Source organism: Hyaena hyaena, unplaced genomic scaffold, assembly GCF_003009895.1.
Source record: "Hyaena hyaena isolate Hyena2069 unplaced genomic scaffold, ASM300989v1 scaffold_886, whole genome shotgun sequence".
NCBI classification, from domain to species: domain Eukaryota; kingdom Metazoa; phylum Chordata; class Mammalia; order Carnivora; family Hyaenidae; genus Hyaena; species Hyaena hyaena.
The window spans coordinates 682810-703450 of NW_024081520.1; the positions used below are offsets into that span (position 1 = coordinate 682810).

Below are 20641 nucleotides of genomic sequence, written 5' to 3' on the forward strand. Positions count from 1 at the left end.
TGCGGGAGGCCTGGAGGGCGGGAGGGGGTGCCCGGCTGCGGGAGGCCTGGGGGGCGGGAGGGGGTGCCCGGCTGCGGGAGGCCTGGGGGGATAGGACACAGTGAGGACCCAAGGCTGAGCTGAGGTTCAGGCTTGCATCCCGAGAGCCGTCAGGGCTGCCACGGGCCCCACGCGTGGACTGGGGCACGTGTGTCCATGAGAATATTGTGTACGGGGGGGCGTTGGGGTCAGGCTGAAACAGTTTTCTGCCAAAATCTTAAAGTAGTGAAATCTCTTCCTGTGGCCTCAGGTGTGGGGTTCTGGGCAACATGTGGCTGGGGTGTGACGGACAGAAGTGCAGCGGTCCGTCCACGGCGCTGAGTGACGGCCGTGCGCTCTGTCCCAGACGGCCTGAGGGTGCGCGAGGATGAGGACAACCACGTCGTCGTCCAGTCAGCCCGGGACGCACTCAAGCTCATCCGAAACAAGTTCCTGCCGGCCGCGTGCTCCTGGGTACAGGTGAGGCCCGTGTCCGCCACACACACGTGCTTGGGTGCGGGCACGGCGAGCGCCGTGCCGGGGTGACCCTCGGGGTGGCCAGGGAGGGTGCCCTGGCCTGCCTGAGTCACGCCTCCCCGTTTGTTGTCAGCTGTTCACCCGCGCAGGGGTCCACGGCGGGCACTTAGAGGCTGCCATCAACCTGAAGGCGGAACTGGAAACCGCGCTGAGGAGGTCTGGGGAGCTGGACCTCCAGCCTGAGGAGGGGCGCAGGGGGGAGGTGAGTGCCGCCTGCGGGCTGGGGCAGAGGTCCCGGCGAAGTCTCTTCTTTGGTCTGTGCTCAGGTTTCTTTTTTCTTTTTTTTTAAATGTTTTATCTATTTCTGAGAGAGAGAGAGACAGAGCGTGAACAGGGGAGGGTCAGAGAGGGAGATAAAGAATCCGAAACAGGCTCCAGGTTCTGAGCAGTCAGCACAGAGCCCGACGCGGGGCTCGAACCCACGAACCGCAAGATCATGCCCTGAGCCGAAGTCGGACGCTCAACCAACTGAGCCACCCGGGCGCCCCTGTACTCAGGTTTCTGAGCATGAGTGACTGGGGCTCAGAAAATTCCCGTTCCTGCCTCATTGGGTGCTCAGTTCCCAAAACAGGAGCTTTGGCCTGAAAGGTCAGAGGGTACTGCCCAGCTCCCCCTCCCACCCTCCTGGCCCCCGCCCCCGGAGGTCTTAGACAGGGTCTTGGGCAGGAGGGTGGGGCAGGTGAACTGGGGGAGCAGGCAGAAGATTCTAGCTGGGAGAGAGATCCCAAGGCCCTGGAGGAGGAGGAGATGGCCATGGGCGGAGCTGAGGCCCAAGCCGGCCCCAGTGGAGCCTCCTGGGAGCTGGTAACAATCTCCGGGCTTTGGGGTCTCGTTGGTGTATCCAAGGACACACAGCATCAGGACACCTGCAGCGGACAGAGAATTAGGGCTCCACTCCGGGCTCGTGCAGAGGGCAGTGTCCCTAGCCAGGGGGGTGGAGGCCGTGGTACCCCACAGAGGCGCTCTCAGGCCGCCAGGTGGGGTGAACATGTGGCCTGGTGCCTAATTTGGGGAGGGCAGTCAAGGCCGGGTGTGTGCTGGTCGCATGGCACCACACAGGGACCGTGTGGTTTGGGCCGGGGAAGCTGGTGCTCTTGAGAGCCGTGTCTCTAGGCAAAGTCGTGGAGCAGGGACGGCCCACTCTTGGTGACGGGCCCAGGTGAAGTCCGCCAGCCCCTGGGACAGCAGGCCTCAGAGACGGTGACTCCCCGGCTCCCCTCTGGTGGGTCTGGGTCAGGACCTGGAACTTAACGTCCAAGAGGGATTGGAGAGCCGTGTCCTCTGCGGGTGTCCTCAGGGCCAGCAGGGAGAGGCAGCCATAGCCCACCGGTGGGGTCCGCACAGCACTGCCGTCTCAGAACTGAGGAGGCAGCCACTGGGTACTGGGCCCTGAACCTGGGCTATAGCCTGGGAGCCGGACACCAGCATCACCTGTGTCCAAGGGGCCCCGGAGGGAGGAGGGTGGGGTTCTGCGCAGACACAGCTGTTGCCAAAGGAGGCCTTAGGGTGAAAGGAACAGCATTGCCTGGTGGGGAACAGCGAGTCTGGAGCCCCCGAGACCTAGGACAGACAGTGGTGCTGGCGCCTGGTGACCTTGCTCTCTCCAGGGCCACTGGACGCCCACCGGGCCTCCACCCCGAGTGTGGGAGGGGACCAGGAGGGGGCGACCGGCTGGGCATCGGCCCCCAGGGACCGGCAGAGGGCGATCTTGCCTTTCTCCCGCGAAGCTTGAGGAAAGTTACTGACTGGCCCCGAGATCCTAGCCTGGCTCCCATGGGTGCGGCATTCCATGGAGGACCCTGCTCAGTGTGTGCCCTAGGTAAGAAGTTAGTTGTGAAAGAAGCACTTTTTTCATAATGGAAGATTGAGATCTTGGGAAGGTGACGTCTGCTTGTTCCGCACGTGCGGAGAGGTTTCTTTATGAACGTGAGGTGACAGCTGGCCTGAGAGCAGGGAGGGGAGGGGGGGGGCGGGGACTGGCGTGGCTTCCTGGTGCTCCGGGGGCCGCCCCTCTCCTCTGCGGCTTGTCCCAGAGTCCGCCAGGCTGCCTCCTGCTTTCCCTGCGAAGGCGCCCTGGGGGGCTGGAGACTGCACCTCCCAGAGCCGGATGCAGGCCGGCCCCACCCTCGCCTCTGGTTCCAGGCCCCCCAGGGGAGGAGAGGCCGCAGCCTCACAGCCTGGGAGGCCCCAGGGTGCGCCACTGGCTGGCTCAAACCTGAGGGCAGCCCGTGGGCAGCCGGACCTCCTCTCTCCAGCAGACCCCCAGGGACTGCCCAGGGTGCCCTGTGGGTGCTGGGCTGGGGCTGCTCTCCCTCCCCTTGCTCGCGGACCCATTCAGACCCTCACTGATGCAGCCCCCGGCTCTGTCCCCAGGCATCCAAGGGAGCATCTGGTGGGGGTTGTGCCCCAGCAGGTTGGGGGATGGGAGGCCATCAGGCAGAGGCTCCTGCTTCCGTTCTGAAGGCTGGGGGGGAGGGGTTCCGGCGAGGTGCGGGACCTGCCTGGGGGAGGGGTTGTGGGTGTCCTGCAGACAGGAGGCTCAGGATGGCCCCCCAGAGTGGAGCCACGTGGCAAGGTGGCTTCCATGGGAAGGGAATGTCACCGCCTCTGTCAGCCGAAACGACACTTGCCAGACGCTTCTCCACAAACTGCTTTAAAAAAGGCACCGCTCCGAAATCCTTGGAGAGCGTGCTGTCTGCGCCGGCTGGCGCTGGAGATGAAGCGATTGGGGCCGAGCGGCTGAGTGGCAGCGCCCCGCTCAGGTGAGCGCCGCTTCCCAGAATAGCCGCGGCCGTGTATCTGCGCATCTGGCCGCTCTGTGCACGGCGAGCCTCGGGCTAGTTACAAATTAGGAGCGAGCTGCTCTCCGCCCGTTTTCAAGTAAAACGTACAGGGCTTGAAATCACTGGCCTTGGCGTTTCTGCACTTAGCCTGGGCTCGCTGTGGAGACCATGTGCACAGCGGCCCAGCTGGGGACGCTGATTCGGTAGCACGGGTCAGAGGGGTTCAGGGCTATCGAGCGACGTGGGAGAGGTCAGAAGAGACATGGGGCTCCTGGTTGAGCACAGACGCTAGAGACGCGGCGGCGGGAGCCTCTGGCTGCGGGCACCCCTCCCCGGCTCGCCGAAGCCCGCGGGGCACCCTGGGGGGTTCTGTTTGTTTGCCGCTGTCCCAGTTGTTTTCTGCGTTACTGTTGGGTTCTACACGCTGGTTCCCTTTTGATGTAGGGGTTTCATCTTTAAAAAATATTTAAGCCGGGTGTAATACGTGTAAGTGTTTGTTTTATAGAGTGTCTCGTTCTGCGGGAAGCAGGCCGGGGATAAATCGCAAACAGATCAATGTGGAGCATCATCTGGTAGATTTAGTCTCTGGCCCCGCTGCCGTGGGAGACAGAGGTGTAATAACCCGTGGCTGCTACATTTGTTAAACTGATAAAAATCCTTTATAAAGTTTAAAATTGCCTGCGGTTTAATTATGTGGCCAGGATCACCAATTATTCTGTATTGTGTAATTAACACAATATTAATTTCTCACCCACCAATATGTCTGAAAAAACAACTTCGAGCATCAGCATATGGAAAGGATCAGTAGCGTGTTGTTATGAAATGCCCGGGTCACGTTCTTGTTCTCTCCGCTCACCCGTGCAGCCCCACTGCAGTCCTCACTCGTTCTGAAAGCAGGGACGACCCCATGGCTGTCCCCAGCAGACTGGTCTGAGGGAGGAGGTCCCTGACCTGGGGCTCTTACTGCCCTTGGCATTGGACAGATTTTCCGTCCTGCGGGTGCTGGCTTCCTGTAGGTGAAAAGGACGAGCAGGAAACCCAGGGAATGAAATGTTGAACGAGTCAGGCACCCCGGGGAGGCAGGGAAACTAAATCAGCCGGCGGTGGGGACCTTGTGTTCGGCAGGGCCAGTAAACAACCTTCCTGGTGACACGGCTCCCTCCATCACGCTGAAGGCCAAGCCTGCAGCAAGGGGCCGGGGGAGGGGTCTGCATGCCTCTCGCCTCTCTCACCGGACTGGGAAAGCTGGGAAAGCGTGGGAGAGCGGCCGAGGCACCCCCCTGCTCAGGGCCGGCCGCCCCCTGTGGGCCCTTGAGCCCTGGGCACAGCCCCGCAGCGCACACCCCCTCCTCCGAAGCACCTTCAGGTTCACGTATGAGCCCGTGGTTGCACAAGCAAGCTCTCAGGTAGATTATGGTACCGCTCCATTTCACAGATGAGAAGACGGAGTCTGGGGGGATGTGGTGTGAGCTTTGGCCTTGGAGGGCGCCGGCCGCCTGCGGTTTTGCCTGTAAAGGTTGGGCTGAGAAAAGAGGGTGTGCACCAAAGGTTTTCCTGTTCCGGTGTGGATGCGGCTCCTTTGGGCGGTGGGAGCTGTCCTAACCAGCAGGTGTGCACCCCGCCAGGTGTGTCAGGTGGCCTGCTGTGTCCAGCAGTGAGAGCCCCGGTGTGGCGGCCGAGGGGAGGGTGCCCATGTGGGCCAGAGCACAGACTCGAGTAACCCCCCCCGCCTCCCTGTGACCCCCAGCCTCCTCGTGACCCCCCAGCCTCCCCGTGATCCCTCTGCCTCCCCGTGACCCTCTGCCTCCCCGTGACCCCCCCGCCTCCTTGTGATCCCCCAGCCTCCCCTTGACCCCCCGCCTCCCCGTGACCCCCAGCCTCCCCGTGACCCCCCTGCCTCCCCGTGACACCCCACCCTCCTTGTGACCCCCCACCCTCCTTGTGATCCCATCCCCCGGCCTCCCCGTGACCCCCCCGCCTCCCTGTGACCCCCAGCCTCACCCTGGCAACAGACCTCCCAGCGTCTTGACCCACAGCGTGGTTTCTTGTGCCAGCAGCAGGCAGCACGCGGTGCTGGCGCGGTGTCCATGGCGAGGCCTGTTGAGAACCTCATTCCTGCCACGGGTTTGGATCAGACCAGAGAGGGGGCCGTGGTGACGCACAGCGGCACCAGCTCTGTCCTCACCAAGGAGGGGAGCGTGTGCTCTGCGCCCCGGGTGGTGTTGCCAAGGGTCCCGTGTCCTCACTCTTGCCCGGTCTGCCCCACGCCCCGCTGTCCTCTGCCCTGAGCTCGTCCCCAGCAGCTGGAGATGCGCATGAGATATCGGCCTCACTGGGCAATTTGCACGGCCTTCCAGGGAGGGCATTAGCATATAAATAGCAGATGCAATGACGGCCATCACAGCTGAGCACGTTTAATTTTTAGTTTATAAGATAGAATGGGGTTTTAAATGCATGGCCATCAAGCCGCTGAGAGACAAATGCAGGTTGGAGCTCACTTGTCTGACGAGGCCTTACATCATTTTTTTTTTTAAAAAGGGAAACAGACACACATAAAACTGAACAAAAGTGATTTCTTGGGTGAAAAGTAATTGAGATTGCGCACCAAGTTAATTAGATCGCACAAAATTTATTTAACGGTCCCGGCTGCACCTCGGGCGCGTGTTTGGCGGGCAGACCGCGCACAGAGCAGCTCGCTCTTCCTGTCCCTCCTCAAATAATCAGTAACCCCGATACCCCCACTGCTGTACGCTGATTGCATTGTATATTTTAGCTCTTTTATTGCTTGTTTAATTATGATTGTAGAGGCTCATTTTTCTAAATCCTTTTAACTGTGGGTGCGAATCCATTTGTGTAAGACCCACGGCAGGCCCGTGGCCCTCCTCTGCGCCTCCCCGTGGCTGCAGGCAGGCCGTGCCCGGGAGGTGTTCGTCTCCCTGTCCCTTGGGTCTGGCCTCTCCCCCAGGGCGACCCAGTGCGGGAGGTGTCCCAGGGGCCCCAGGGCTCTGTCCGTCTGCCCAGGGACTCCCCGTTAGGGAAGGGGGGGGCACCAGGGTTGGTTTCTCAAGAGTGTTCGTGGGGTGTATGGCAACAGGGAAACTCAGCTCCTGGCAAACGAATAGCTTAGGCACTGACTCCGTTTTGAGGGCCACCCACTTTCATCCAGATGCCTCCTTAGGGCACGACCCCCTTTCCGCGACCTCCTGTCGGGCGCCCCTACTCCACCTCCTGCCCCCAGTGTCTCCCCTTGCCTCACTCAGTGCTGGTTTCTTACCAGTCTGTAACCTTTGACTTTGAGGGGAGGTCCCGTTCCTGGACTGGCTCCCATGGGCTCCTTCCTGCCAGCCTCAGGCTCCCCAGGCCGTGCCGCCTTGCCCACCTCCCGGAGAGGGCTGCCTGGCCTGGCTGGTGGCGGCGTTCTGCTCTCCGAACAGGCGCTTGTGCGAGCAGGTCACACAGGTGTGCCCGCTCTGCGGTGACTCTTCTAGACATGGAGCTCCCTCCTTCTCTGGACACCGGATGTCACTGCCCTTTCCTGATGTGCTCAGGGTCCAACATGCAGGGTCACTTTGCGCCCCGGGGGTTTCAGATGCCAGAGGGAATTCACAAACCCAGAGAAAGTGGAAGCGTTCGAGCCCGGCTTCGGTGTTGGCGGCCAAGTCCTCGTCTGGCTCTGTGTCACTGGCTAGACTGGGCCACCCGCCACCAGCACGCTGGAGTGGGGGCCCTGCCTTCTGCCCGGGGACCTGGCTGTGCGGAGCCAGAGGAGGCAGCCCCTACGGGCCCCCCCATGACCCCCCGGTGTCTCCCCCAGGAGGGATGTGCCGCCCGGCGCGGCCTGGTCAGCGCTCACGTGAGAACAAAGCCAGGGCTCCGTCCTTCTGTGCAGGGACGAACAACTTTAACTGGGGAGAAAGAAGGTATAATTCCTAATAGTTAGCTGAGCAGCTAAATATTTTTTAGGAAATGAAAATTTAATAAAAGTCCCTGGTGAAATTCAAGGGTGTGAGCAATAAGCATAATATTTTATGAAAATGACCCCCATATTTAAAATCTGGCGTATGTGTTATGCATTGTAGCACCCAGTCCACATCTACCTTTTAGAAAATTAAAACACATAAATTCTGTTTAGTGTTTGATACGCGCTGCACTAGCCGGGAACCGTAATGCCCTAAAACCTTGGGCTGCTTTCCACCTTTCATAAATTCCTGGGTAGATTCTATACAAAAATAATTTTCAGGTCCGCGGCTCATTGTTATTCAAACGTGATTGATCGTCGTCATTTGCCCAGCTCGGGAGTTAAGTGCCCCTGTCATTTCCAAAGAGCATAATTGGGACGTTTCACAGGTCAGTGGTGGAGACAGGCTTCCCTTTTGATCAGTGTTAGACTGATAACAAAAATTACAGTTTCCAGTGATTAATGCCTCCCGTGCTTCCCAGATGCACAGCCGTGGGTTGTACCTAAACAAAGTGCATTTGCATCTGATTATGCCCTCCGGGCGCTGGCTCCTGCACGGGCGTCCCGGGCCCGCAGGTGTGGCTGGGCTGGAGCCACCGGGCCCGGCCATGCGGGCGGGCTTTGGCGGCGTCTGTGTGGGGCGAGCACGCGGCCTCCTGCCCTGCGGGTCACCCAGGCTCTCTGTCCCCCGGTCAGGCCTCTGCTGGGCCCCGAGGTGTGCGGTTGAGAGAGGTTTCAGCGGTGAAGGCGTGTGTCACAGGGGTGTTCTTCCCAGGCTGCTGCTTCCGGCCTTCGGAGGCCCAGCAGTCAGCATTCGTGTGACGGGGGCTCCATTCTGGAAGTCTCCTCCACTCGGAGCTCGGACTGAAATCGGCTGTGGCCGTGGTGCAGGGTGTGGCCCCCAAGTGTTCTAGGCTGGGCTGGCCGCCTTCCTTCTGGGGTCTTCTCCCCCACCCCCTGCGCCCCCGCGTCCTGCCCTAGGGCCGGGGGGGGTCCCTGAAAACAGGGTGAGGAGGGGACTGCACAGGGCCAGCCGCAGCAGCCCCCCCTCTTCCCTCCCCCGCCCCCCGCTCTGCTGAGGGGCTGCTGCTCCCGCTGGGCCTGGTGCTGCAGCTGGCGGGAGGGGGGGCACAGGATCCCGGCATCCTGGGAGAGGAGGAGCCCCTTCGCGCAGGCTGGGGTGCGGGGACTCTGTCACGAGTCATTCTTAAGGACAGGCTACTGCAGCAGCTCCCCCCACCCCCGGGGCTGCCCTGAGAGCGGCCGTTGTCTCTCTGGCCTGGCTTGAGCTGGACACCGCCCTCGGCTCAGCCCGCAGCGGGGGGCGGCCTGCCTCTCGCCGGCTGAGAAGTGTCTCACGGGGCCTTGGGAGCACGTCCTCTCCGTGAGGCCTCGAAACTGTGCAAAGGAACCAGGTAGTGGGTTGGCTTTACGTGTGGCTGGACGTGGACCCCGGGTGGCCAGCCAGTGGAGGAGCCACGGAGCTGGCGTGAGCTTGGGAGCCAGGCCTGGAGCTAGGTCTCCACAGAGGAGAGGCGGGGCGAGGAGCCTCCGGGCCCTTCTTACACGCGGGTCTGGGGGGTGTCCCTGCAGATGGCAGCCCCAGCGGACGGGGACGACGACGACGACGACGACTTCATAGAGGTCCCGGAGAAGGAGGGCTACGAAGCCTGCGTGCCCGACCACCTGCGGCCCGAGTGTGGTGAGCGCGGCCGGCTGGGTGGGGTCCGGCATGACCTGTGTCTGGGGTCCTAAGCCCCCCGATTAGGGGAGCCAGCCCTGGTGTGCGCTGCCTGGTGACAGTGCAGATCCATCACCGAAAAGCATGCAGCCCTCCCCTCACGCCCAGGCCTGCCCCGCACCGGGCTCCTGCCGTCCCCGAGTCGGGCAGGCCCCACCGTCTGTGCTGTGGGCACAGGCTGGCTCCTCACGAGGGGCGTCGCTGCTGGGGCACACGCGTGCGGGGAGGGGGCGGGCACCCCCCAGGGCGGAGAGCGAGCACACGCGGATCCCACCCAGTGCACAGTGTTTTGGGTGTGCGACTCGATTCCTGCTTGGGGCAGGGGGACCGGGCGGCGAGACTGCTGCCGCCTCCTCCCCGGTCCCCATGTGGCAGGGTGCCCCTCCCTCCTCCCCGTCCGGACGTGCGGCTGCCGCGTGGCAGAGCAAGGTTGCTCCCAGGAAGTGCAGCCTGGTGGCTCCCTGCCAGCACCACAGGGCGCCGTCCCCTCATGAACCAAATAACAGGATCTGTGCTGGTGCTCGGTGGCCAGTCGTGGGGGGACCACGGCTGTGGCCTGCCACCAAGGAGCTGGCCCTTGGTCTGCCGCTCCCACCGGCCAGCTGGTGACCCTCCCTGGAGTCCTGCTGACCACGGGTGCGGAGGGGACTGGGTGCCCCGGTGCCGCTCACAGGACACTCGACGGGACTGTGCCCCGGCCCTGAGCCCTCAGGCCAGCTCCCGGGCCCCCCGGTGATAAGCTGTTCCCACTGAGGGATCTCTGATCCAGAAAAGTCCGCAGACCTGGAGTGTGCGGCTCCTCCCCTGAGCGCTGCGGGGTTTGCCCTGCCGGAGCAGCTAAGTTGGTGACCCTCCCCTGTGTCCGCCACGTGACACCCGCTTCCTCGGGAGGCCAGCGGGCCCCCCCTTCTCTGTGGAAGGCTTGCGACATTCCGTCTGTCACCTGGACGGTAACACTGGTGTGACGCGGGCCGGGCCAGGTGCTGTCCGTCTGGGTTTGCTGAACCGAGTCCCTTCCCAGGCAGGCTGCGCGGGGCCTGGCCAGCAAAGGACCAGGGCCCTGGGGGTGAGGCCAGGGGGTCCCGCGGCCAGTGAGGGTCCGGGGGAGCTTGGGGCTGGGGAGCGGGGGCGCTCGTGACCCAGGGTCAGCTGCACCCCCGAGACAGCTGTGTCCCCGGGCGGCCCCCACCCCCAGTCGCACCGGGAGGCCTCGCGGGCCCCCAGGGCCCTGGAGGTTCCCAGACAGGCGAGTGCCCGGGCCAGGCAGTTCATAACTCTACTTCATATTCCGTCGCTGTTTTTTCAATTAAACGCAGGTGAGCCCTGCAGTAGATTCGTCTAAATCCACACGGCTGAGGAAGCCGGTGCTTTTTCTTTCTCATTTCTTTCTCTGAATTTTCACCGAGGGGCTTTTATCTTCCCCTTAATCCTACCATTTCTGTCAGGACATAATCTCTTTCTCAAATTTACATTTTAATTACAAGGCCAGCTGAACTAGGTAAAATCAATAATGTCAAGCTCGGCGGCCTAACTCCGCGCGAAGCCGCAGCCTCTCCATTTCCTGCTATCGATTCATCTCTCCCGCCCTGTCCGCCTTAGCGCTTCAGGCAAATGGGTGCCACTCGGGCAATTTAAACAAAAAAGGGGCTTTGGGCATTTTTATGATTCTTTCTAAAAGCAGCCTTGGGAGTAAATGTGAGCCAAGGTCCTGTACTGGAGCCGCGGCTGGGCTGGGCGGGCGCCCCTGGGAGGCGGGCGGCTGCGGCCTCTCCCCCCCCACCCCCATGGGCGCTCCCGGGCCTGCAGGGTGCCGCCTGCTTTTTGGGGTTTTACTTTGAAAGTATGTCAGCGAGATTGATTTTCTACAACAATGTGAAAGTGGTAGTGTTTTTTTTCGTGCCCTGAGTATTTACTCCGCTTTAACACGCTTACCCATCTTTTTAATGGTTTAAAACAACAAATCAATGAAAAATATATTTCATTCTTGTAACTCTTAGGAATTCTCATATCGATCCTTGGGCTGTGATTGTATCCATCTAAATGCCACAGTGCCCACTTATCAGTCTTGCCCCTCCCATCGGTCGCATGCGTGTGGCTTGCTCGCCAGGCTGACGGCGACACACTCAGTGGCCGTTAGCGATACACCTTGTCAACATCCTGCGTCAGGGTGCTGGGGGGCTTTGGGGAGCTGGACTAGGGCATTGTGGTGGTGATGGAGCCTGGTCAGGGTCCCCAGCCTGGGAACGCCTGTCCCGCCCGAGCAGCTCTGTCCTCTGCTCTCAGCCACGGGAGCCCAAGAAAGGGCAGCGGGTGGGCTTGCCAGTCTTGTGGAGCAGGTGTGGGCAGGTGTCCCTGTGAAGGGCCTGTGGCCTCCACGGCCCCTGAGAAACCGGCCGTGTGTGCCGAGAAACTGCACAGCAAGGGGCCTGTCTGCTGACGCCCACGGAGCTGCAGGGGGCTGTCGAGTCCGGCTGAGCCTGCTGCAGAGCCCACGGCCACCTGGGCGGGCACGGCCCCTCCCGGGGGCGCTGGCCCACGAGGCCCTTCCTGGCTCCTTCCCCAGGCCCTGGCTCCCTTGCAGAGCGGCCAGGAGGCACTCCCTGGTGTCCGTCCTCCGTGCCTTCGCTTCCCTTCTGATTTTGTCTCTAAGTCAGTATTCATGAGTCCGTGTGTGTTGGGGGAGCAGCGCAGAGTGGTGTGTTCAGGACCGTCTACACCGCCAGTCTGTCCTCAAGAAGTGTGTGTAGACGGGTGTGCACGCATGTGCACAAAATACCTCATATCTGTGTCAGTTTCTGATGTCTGGGGTCTCTGCTGCCCTTTGCACGTATTTTTTTTTTTTTTTTTTTTAAGTAATTTCTGTGTTCAGCATGAGGCTTGAACTCACAGCCCTGAGGTCGAGTCATATGCTCTACCTACTGATCCAGGCCGACCCACCTCACCTTTTTTTTAATACGTCTCTAGTTTTATAGTTTTTTCAAATGTTTATTTTTGAGAGAGAGGGAGTCACAGACTGAAACAGGCCCCAGGCTCCGAGCTGGCAGTCAGCAAAGAGCCTGACGTGGGGCTCGAACCCACGAACCGCGAGATCATGACCTGAACCGCGAGATCATGACCTGAGCCGAAGTCGGACGCTCAGCCGACTGAGCCGTCCAGGCGCCCCTGCACAGCCTGACAGCGCCGTGCCCCAGGAACGTGGCCTGGGGACGCTGCTCCTGTCCGGGGGCCATGTGCCTGCAAGAGCTTCTCAGACACACTGTCCCACGCGTCCGTGAGTTTGGCCTTTTTGATCTGTCCTGTGAGAGTCGACAAGGCCCTCAGGGCGCCTGGTTGTCAGCGGCCCGCAAGCCCGGGGCCTCCTGCAGAGCAGGGCCTCCTCGCGCCCTCCTTCCCGCGCCCTGATGGCCGCGTGCGTCGGGCGCACCAGTCGGCCTCTCCGCTGACTTGACTCCGTGTCGGGAGTTGTTCCTGCTTCGCCACCTGCACCTGCGCTTGATCTCCAGCTTCTGTGGTTCCCTTTTTTCCACCTTTTATTAGGACGACGCTTCTTCTAGTTTGATAAGCATTTATTAAATATTAACAAAATAGTGAGCACGGTAATTTTTCCGAGGGTGGTCCTCTGCCTGCGCACCGCCCTTGTCACCGCCCACGGACGTCTGTGCGGACCCCCACTCCCCGGGCCAGCCCTGAGGTCCCCGAGGCTTGTACAGAGCCGCTCTCCCCACCCCGCCCGGGGCCCCTCCCCTCCGCTCCGCTCCCAGGACGAATGGCTGCTGCCTCCTCGAGTGTTTTCGAAGCAGACCTTCCTGTGCCCCTGGAAGGGGTGTGGCGTCGCGAGGCGGCCCCTCGTGTGAGCGTATCTCCCTCAGTCTCTGAGGCCTCGCACGCGCCATCCGTCGTCGTGACAGTGCTGACGTCCGTGGGGGGCTTAGGTCTCTCCAGCACCCGCCTCTTCGGAAGTTTTCTGGATCTTTCCGTCCCTGACGTCCTTGGAGCTGTAACTCCAGCAGCTGAGGCTTCTCCTCTCCTTCTCGATGCCCTGCAGCCTTTTTGGTTTTTCTCACATTTTCCAGCAAAATACGGTTGCTTATTTTCTCAAGGGCTTCTCATCCTCCGGTTATTTCCGCGTCCTCCTGGGGTTCGGTAACGAGGTGCGTCTGCTCTCCCCTCCTGGGAACGCCGGCTCCGTGCCCGCCTGCTGCCTGGGGGTGCCCGCCGCCCGCGCGCGTGGCCCGGCCCTCAGCCCCTGAGGCCAGTGCAGCCTGCTCCTCCTCTCGGCCCCTGCCTGGGAGCCGCCTCCCGGCCCGTTCCCTCCTCCCCTGGCAGCTGGCCGTCCTCCCGGAGGGAGCCATGCTCCGCCCGCAGGCCCTCGGCAGGGGGAGTGCTCAGCCCAGGCCCGGGGCTCCCACCGTGACTTGGGGGAGGCGCGCTGTCCTCGAGGCAGAACGCCCCGCTGCCTCCTGCGCAGCCCCGGGACGCCGGCTTGCACGGTGACCGGGGAGTGTGGCCTCCGCACCCAGCGGAGAGGGCGGCAGAGGCCGGAGCGGCCCCGTAACGTTGGGGAGCCCGCTTCCACCCTGCCCCGGGGCCCTGGGGGTGGACGGCGGCCTGCGGAGGCGGGTGGCCCGGCGGCCTCTTTCCTGCCCGCGTCCTGTTGAGGGGTTGGGAGGCGCCAGCGCGGGGGCCTCACCTGGCTGCCGGCAGAGCGGGCGCCCCGTGGACCGCGGCGGTGGGCGGTTGGAGGGTTCGGCGCCAACACGTCAGTCACTGGCGTGCTGTCACCGTGACACGGGGCACGGCGGCCCTGGGGGTGTGTCCGGGGCCACGGGAACTGGGGTGGGGACGACACCTGTCTGTTCCAGGGCTGGAGACAGGCCCTCCCGCACGGGGCTCGCAGGCCCGGAAGAGGACGCGGAGGGATGAGGAGGCACAGGACCCCACCTGTGCTGCCGCCCAGCTGCACGCGCTGCACCGACGCTGGCCCCTGCCCCCGAGCCCCAGGTGACCTGCGGGTGCCCTGCGTCTGCCCAGACCAGCTCCCCAGGGACAGCTGGGGCCTGACGCTGGGCTCGCCCCAGGCCCCGGCGCCCACCCTGGAGCCCAGGCCCGAGTGTGTCTGTGCCTGGGGGGAGTGGAGGACCCGATGGAGAGCCGGATGGCTGTGGTCGGCCCCAGGTGTGCCCAGTCAGTGTGTCCTGTTCTCGTGGCCTCTCCAGGGCACCTGTGGGACCAGAGGAGGCTGGGAAGCTGGCCGCAGAGCGGGCCCGGGCTCCTGTCGTGCCCTTTGGGGTAGACTTGTGCTACTGGGGCCAGGAGCAGCCGCCGGCGGGCAAGATTCTCAAGTGAGTGAGCATGTGCGTGGTGCCCGCAGGCGCCCACTGTCTGCCTGGCCCCGCCGGGGCTCTGGCTCCCTGGCCCTGCGGTCCCTATGGGTGCCGGGAGGGCGTGGGGATGGCCACCACGCGCAGGCTCCAGGGGGCACGGGTACGCGGAGGCCATAGAGCCGTGCGCAGTGGGTGTCTGCACTCTGACTCAAGTGCCCATTGCTGGCCCCCCCGCGTGGTCTGGCGTCACCCCTGGCGTGAGGGATGGGCCACGGGTCCTTCCTGACCTCTTGTGCCCCTTGTCCCGGCCACCCCACCCCCGGCCTGGAGCTCTGACTCCAACCCACACAGGCTAGGCCTGGGGCTCTGCCGGGAGTTTCTGGGAAGCTGCCCCCTGGCTGTGCCGGCTCCACTTTCCTTCTGTGGGGCCACAGGCAGGAAGCGGCACGGTCACATCCACACGTCCCCCAGGAGAGTCCCCACGCCACTGCTGCCGGGCAGGGATCGCCCGTGAGGTCTCTGCTCTGCTGGGCCGCTGGCCTTCGGGTTGAGGCACCTGTGATCGGGTCCCGGAGCCTCTGCGCCGTGCCTTCCTCTGGCTGCCTGGCCCAGGCCTTGCTGGCCGCGCTGTCTGGCGGCCTCCCCGCAGCAGCGCTGAGAGTCTGGTATTGCAGGCGTGAGTCCGAGCACCGCTTCTGGAAGCCCAGCGAGGTGGACGCAGAAGTGGAGAGCGCCGACGCCTCAGAGGCGCTGCAGAGTCGCTACATCACCTTCGCGGGGAAGTTTGAGCCCGTGCAGCACCGGTGCCGGGCCCCGAGGCCCGACGGCCGGCTCTGCGAGCGCCAGGACCGGCTGAAGGTGAGGCCGGGGCAAGGCCGGAGGCAGCACCGGGTCCCCGCCTCCGCTGCCGTCCAGGGAGAGCTTGCTGGTGGCTGTCCTGCGTCGCTTAGCAGGGAGTCGTGCCTGGGGCCGGGACCTGGGGTGCCCTGCACTTGCTTAAGGCCACGTCTCCTGAGCCCACTCCGTACTGAGCCCCCTGGGCAATCGGCAGTCTCTGGACCATGGGCCCCGGCCTCCCCGCTTGGCCACTAACCACCCCCATCCCCCCACCCCCCGCCTTCACAGATGTACCCTGAGGGCTCCTCCTTTTTGGGGCTTGCAAATGAAGGGGCAGCTCTACCCACCATCAGAACCGCTCTTCTTTGCCACAGTGTCCTTTCCACGGGAAGATCGTCCCGAGAGATGACACAGGGCGGCCCCTCCGCCCAGAGGACAGGGCCTGGGAGCAGAGGCAGCAGCAGCAGCAGGCCGGGCGCCCAGGTCGGTCTGAGGGCCGTGTGGGGAGGGCCGGGACCCTCCCCGTGGGGTCAGTGTAGCCACCTGCTGCCTCCAGCGAGGTTGTAACTTGCGGCAGGGAAGCAGCGACATGGGGGTGGTGCTTTCTTGTGGCTGCCACCGGGACACGTGGGCGCAGTCGGCCGGAGAGCGCCGTGTTCTTGGTCAGTTGTCCGGCTTTTGGGTTCAGAGTCACATTTTTAAGGAGATGAAGGATGGAGGCAAGAAGAGTTAATTGTCTGAAGCCCGGGATCTAGAGAGGAGAGCAGCTTGCTTCCTGCCAGACACACGTGCCCACCTGTCCCCGTGCCCGTGTCCCCGTGCCCACCTGTCCCCGTGCCCGTGTCCCCGTGCCCATCTGTCCCCGTGCCCGTGTCCCCTCTGCGGACCTTGTGCTGGCTGCCACACCTCACAACCACTCTCTGCAGCAGGGTGAGCTGCGGGCACGTGCAGATAATGTGCGTCTGGAGTGTCTGGGGAGGCGAGTGGGTCCCAGGCAGGCCCCAGCTCTCAGGCCTCAGGGGAGCTGTGTCTCCACAGAGGCTCCTCCGGACTCCTGGCCCATAGGCTGGATTCAGAACAGTGGACTTGAGCCCCGTAAGCATTGTTTCCGGGACAACCCAGGGACCTTGTCAACCCCCGTGCCAGGCATGCGCCGCCTGCTGGCTGCCGCCTGGCTTCCCAGGGCCCCTGAAGAGCAGGGCCAGGGTGTGTCACTGGAAGTGGCCGTCACTGGGCAGCACGTGGGCCCCTGATCCATGTCTGTTTCTCTGGTTTGTCCAGCCCGGGTCAGGGACTGGGGGCCCTGACAGCCTCGGGCTCTCGCTCTCCTGAGAAAGCCACGTCGCAGACCCGGAGCCCCGATGCAGGGCAGGCGCCCTGAGTTTGCCGTCATTAGTGCAGTCTCTCCCTTCGACAAACGTCAGGTTTCAGGCTGACACCCGGGGCAGCAGACGGCGGCAGGGAGGGGCCCCTGACCTGCTAATCCGCAGGGCGAGGCCTTCCCCAGTGGCTCACGCTCACCAGCAAATTAAGTGCCTATTTTTTGTGTCAGCCCTGAGACTATCTGGTTCTGCAGCCCTCGGTGGCTTGTTAACAACAGGTATCGGGGCTGCGGCCGCGGGCCGGCGCCGGCCAGTCAGATGTGAAATAGCATCGCTTTACTAACTACAGTATTGATCCCCGCCTCCCTCGCACGCGGGGCAATTTTCTTTTCCCTGGCGCTAACCTTGGTGACAATGCGCGCTGAGCTCCAGGGCCCGTCAGCGCACAGGAAGGCCGCGCGGCCCGGGCGTCTATTGATTTTCTTCAAAGGCTTTTAAATTGGTCCTTCATTTTACTGAGATGCTCATTCCGTCTCTGCCGGGCGCCAGCATTTTCCCGTTGTGTTTAAACAATTGCTCCATTCACTGGGCTCCTAAACTGTGGTGCCTTCTTATTACAAGAGATAAACTGTTTAGACAGTTTTCCTTAATCTCGGATTAATCGTTCCTGAATCTGAATTGTGCGGCCCTGTATTCCTTCACTTCAAAAAATCCACTTGGGGAGGCCTGGCCATCTGTCTGTCTGGGGCGCACAGCCCGCCCTCTGACCCAGCCCCAGGGGTTCCCGCGGTGCTCTGTGGGCGCCACCACTGTGGGGGTGCCTGGCGCCCTTCTGCCAGCTGGGAGCGGCGTCTCCAGGTCTGGGCACGGGAGGGGCACTGTGCTGTCCTGCCTCTGCCCGGGATCGCCTTCCTGCTATGGCCTGGCCGGATGGGCCCTTGCACCACCTCAGAGGCCAGGAGCCCCCCCACTGGAGGACATGATGGCTGTCCCCAGTCCTGGCGGGCGAGCGCACTGACCTGGCCGCGTGCAGCTCGGGCCTGGTGAGGCCGGGCTCTGTGGGACCCTGTCCGCCGCTGCCTGTGGGGCCTGGGCCTGGGCCTGGCAGAAGGCACGTGGCAGGAAACGCAGAGCTGTCTGGGTGAGCCGACCCCGGCGTTGCTGAAGCCCGCACCCCGTTCTCTTCGGACCCATTAAAGAGAAAGTTCTGCCTGCACGAAGATGGGCCTGACAGCCATGACGGGGCCCTGGCGGGGCACGGGCCAGCCGGAGGCCTCCTGGGAAGCAGCCTACAGCCGGCACTGCCCCAGCCCCCAGCCTCAGCTGCCCTCCCGCCTGAGGGGTCCGTGGAGGCAGCAGGAGAGGCTTCCGGGCCCTGTGCCAGCCCTTGTGGCCTCTGTGGGCACACACGGTGGTGGGCGCTTGGTTGGGGTTGGGACTTCTCCTAAGTCTCGGTTTCTCTGCAGACTGGCAAGACCCCGAGTTTATGAGAGACGTGGAGGCCGCCACGGGTGTAGACCTTGGCTCATCTGGGTCCAGCGGGAGAGGCAGAGGAAGGAGGCGGCGGCGCGGTGGCCTCACCGACCTGAAGCAGCAGGCCGACACTTCCCGCGCACGCATCGCAAAGAAGGTGTTTGCTAAGTAAGAGCTTTGAGCGGCTTCCCTGCCCCCCACCCTCTGGGTTTGGGGGTGCTGGGGGGCGACTGGACTCCAAGACTCTGGGAAAGCCTGGGGCCCCCAACTCCTGTCTACCACACGTTTCCCCTGTGACCGCCGGGCCCCTGGGTGGGACAGGAACTCCTACCAGCGGGGACGTGGGCAGGCCAGTCAGGAGCAGGGCCTGGAGCCGGTCGCCCTAAGGGTCACGGGTAAGTGCTTCCCGTGGCGGGGGGGGCCTCGCCGACTGCCCAGCCCACACTTGTGTCCCAGCAATGGATGGAGGCCCCAGTGGGGTTGCCAGTCCAGAGCCCCCTGTGTCTCTTCCTTGCCCAGCTGACCGGAAGCGCTGCAGTCAGTGCTCAGGGGCATCCATGTAGTGACTGTGGGCAGGGGAGCTGCTTCTGAGGCTGGTGGGACGGGGGCCCATCTGTGGCCCTGTGGCACACGTCTGGCATGGTTCTCCCGTGGCCCCGCCCTGGGTGCTGTGCTGGTGGCTGGGCGGGGTCTGGGTCTGGCACGTGGCCCTGGGGTGCAGCCTGGCGCTGGCAGGAGTTGGGGTCCTAGGTGCTGCTCTCGGGGCTCAGGGAGCCCACAGGGTTAGTGCCAGGTCAACGCCAGGCTCTCTGTGGTGGGGGGTGGGGGGGTGGGGTGGGGTGTCTGTTTTGTTTTTAATTTTTTTTTTTTTGTCTTTATTTTGAGAGACAGAGACAGAGAGCGATCAGGGGAGGGTCAGAGAGAGAGGGAGACAGAATCTGAAACAGGCNTTGTCTTTATTTTGAGAGACAGAGACAGAGAGCGATCAGGGGAGGGTCAGAGAGAGAGGGAGACAGAATCTGAAACAGGCTCCAGGCTCTGAGCTGTCAGCACAGAGCCCAATGTGGGGCTTGAACCCACAGACTGAGATCATGACCTGAGCTGAAGTCGGACACTTAACCGACTGAGCCCCCCGGGTGCCCCTGGGGAGGGCTGTTTCTGAGCTGCAGGGAGCCTGGGTGGTTGGAGTGTGTCAGCCACCTGGGGCCAGCGCCTCCTCCCAGCCAGCCCGTGGTCGGAGCCCGGAGCCCCAGCCAGACGCCTCGATCACGCCCCGCTCTGCTCTCCCCACAGGGCAGCCGTGCAGAGGGTCGTCACAGCCATGAATCAGATGGACCAGAAGAAGCATGAGAAGTTTGCAAACCAGTTTAACTATGCATTGAATTAGAGGGCCAGACTGGGGCTGTGGTCCCTGGGAGCCTGGAGGTGACGCGGGCCGCTGCGTCTCAGTGGGCCATCCTGCAAAGCCTGTACCTCTCGTGATGTGGCTCAGAGCCGACGGCCCACCTGTGACCCCCAGCCCCCGTTCTCTGGGCCTTTTCCCAGGAAACCCCACACGTGTATGTACACGCTGTGTCCAAGACAAGCATGGGACGCAAACTGCCCACAGCATCGCACTTTGTGTTTCTAGCGCACACGGCGCTGTGGTGACAGTTCTGCGTTAGCTCCTGCGGCCCCCTCGCCCGCCTGTTTAGAAGACAGCTTCGTTGAGAGAGAAGCCACATTCCAGGCGTTCACCTGACAACACGTACAACTTCATGGCATTCAGTGCACGGACAGTGTTGGGCGACCCACGCCACCCAGGTCCAGAACTCTCCGTCCCGCAGAAGAAACCCGTCCCTGCCCGCAGCTGCACACTGGCCTCTCTGGATGTGTCTGTGGCACGTTTCTCGTGAATGCCCCTCGTGTTCGTCTTTGTTCCCTCGGGCCAGAGTCTCTAGGCTTGTTCTGTACGGTAGAATATGCCGGAACTCCATCCCTGTGTGTGGCCCAGTGAGGACACCCCACCCTGCTTATCTGTCCATCACAGACACTGGGGTCGGTCTACACCGCTCGGCCGTTCGGAGCAATGCTTATTGAACGTTTGTGTACAGGTTTTTGTGTGGACGCGTATTGTCCCTTCTTTTGGGTTTGCGCCTAGAGGTGGAACTGCTGGGCACGGGCGCCTCCGTGTCTGACTTTCGGATGAACCGTTCCAACTGTTTCATCAAAGCTGCCGAACCATTTTACTTGCGTTCCCACCCCCGTGTGTGAGGGTTCCGATTTCGTGCCCACACTTGTCCACACTTGTTATTGTCTGTCTGTAATTGGTGTGAGGAGGTATCGTGATTTGTATTTTAATGTGTATTTTCCTAATGCCTAGTGATATCTTTTCATGTGTTTATTGGCCATAGAAATATCTATTCAGATCCTTTGCCCATTTTCAACTGGATTGTTTGAGTTTTCTGGATACTAGACCCATATATTCTGTGCAGATATTTTCTCCCATTCTGTCTTCGCCTCCTCAGAAGCGCCCTGAAAAGCACTAAGTTGTTACTTTTGATGACGTCCAAGATCTGTTTTTTCTTTTGTTTCTCGTGCTTCTGGTGGCCTCTCTAGGCAGCACAGCCTGATTCACGGTTATGATTTACCCCTGTGTTTTCTTCTAA

At 62.4% G+C, this 20641-nt stretch overlaps 1 protein-coding gene across 2 annotated transcripts in view; it reads left to right on the plus strand.

Moving 5' to 3' along the window:
• UVSSA (UV stimulated scaffold protein A) overlaps window positions 1-20376 on the plus strand; it is a 25677-nt gene extending 5301 nt beyond the window's left edge. For both annotated transcript variants that reach the window (XM_039220408.1, XM_039220407.1), the window contains 9 exons: window positions 386-498; window positions 629-757; window positions 8890-8998; window positions 13900-14038; window positions 14254-14379; window positions 15036-15219; window positions 15573-15681; window positions 17987-18161; window positions 19287-20376. In XM_039220408.1, coding sequence (XP_039076339.1) covers window positions 386-498; window positions 629-757; window positions 8890-8998; window positions 13900-14038; window positions 14254-14379; window positions 15036-15219; window positions 15573-15681; window positions 17987-18161; window positions 19287-19380 — 1178 coding nt within the window. In that variant the 3' untranslated portion in view covers window positions 19381-20376. The remainder of the gene's footprint in view (window positions 1-385; window positions 499-628; window positions 758-8889; window positions 8999-13899; window positions 14039-14253; window positions 14380-15035; window positions 15220-15572; window positions 15682-17986; window positions 18162-19286) is intronic.
• Window positions 20377-20641: the final 265 nt, after the last annotated feature.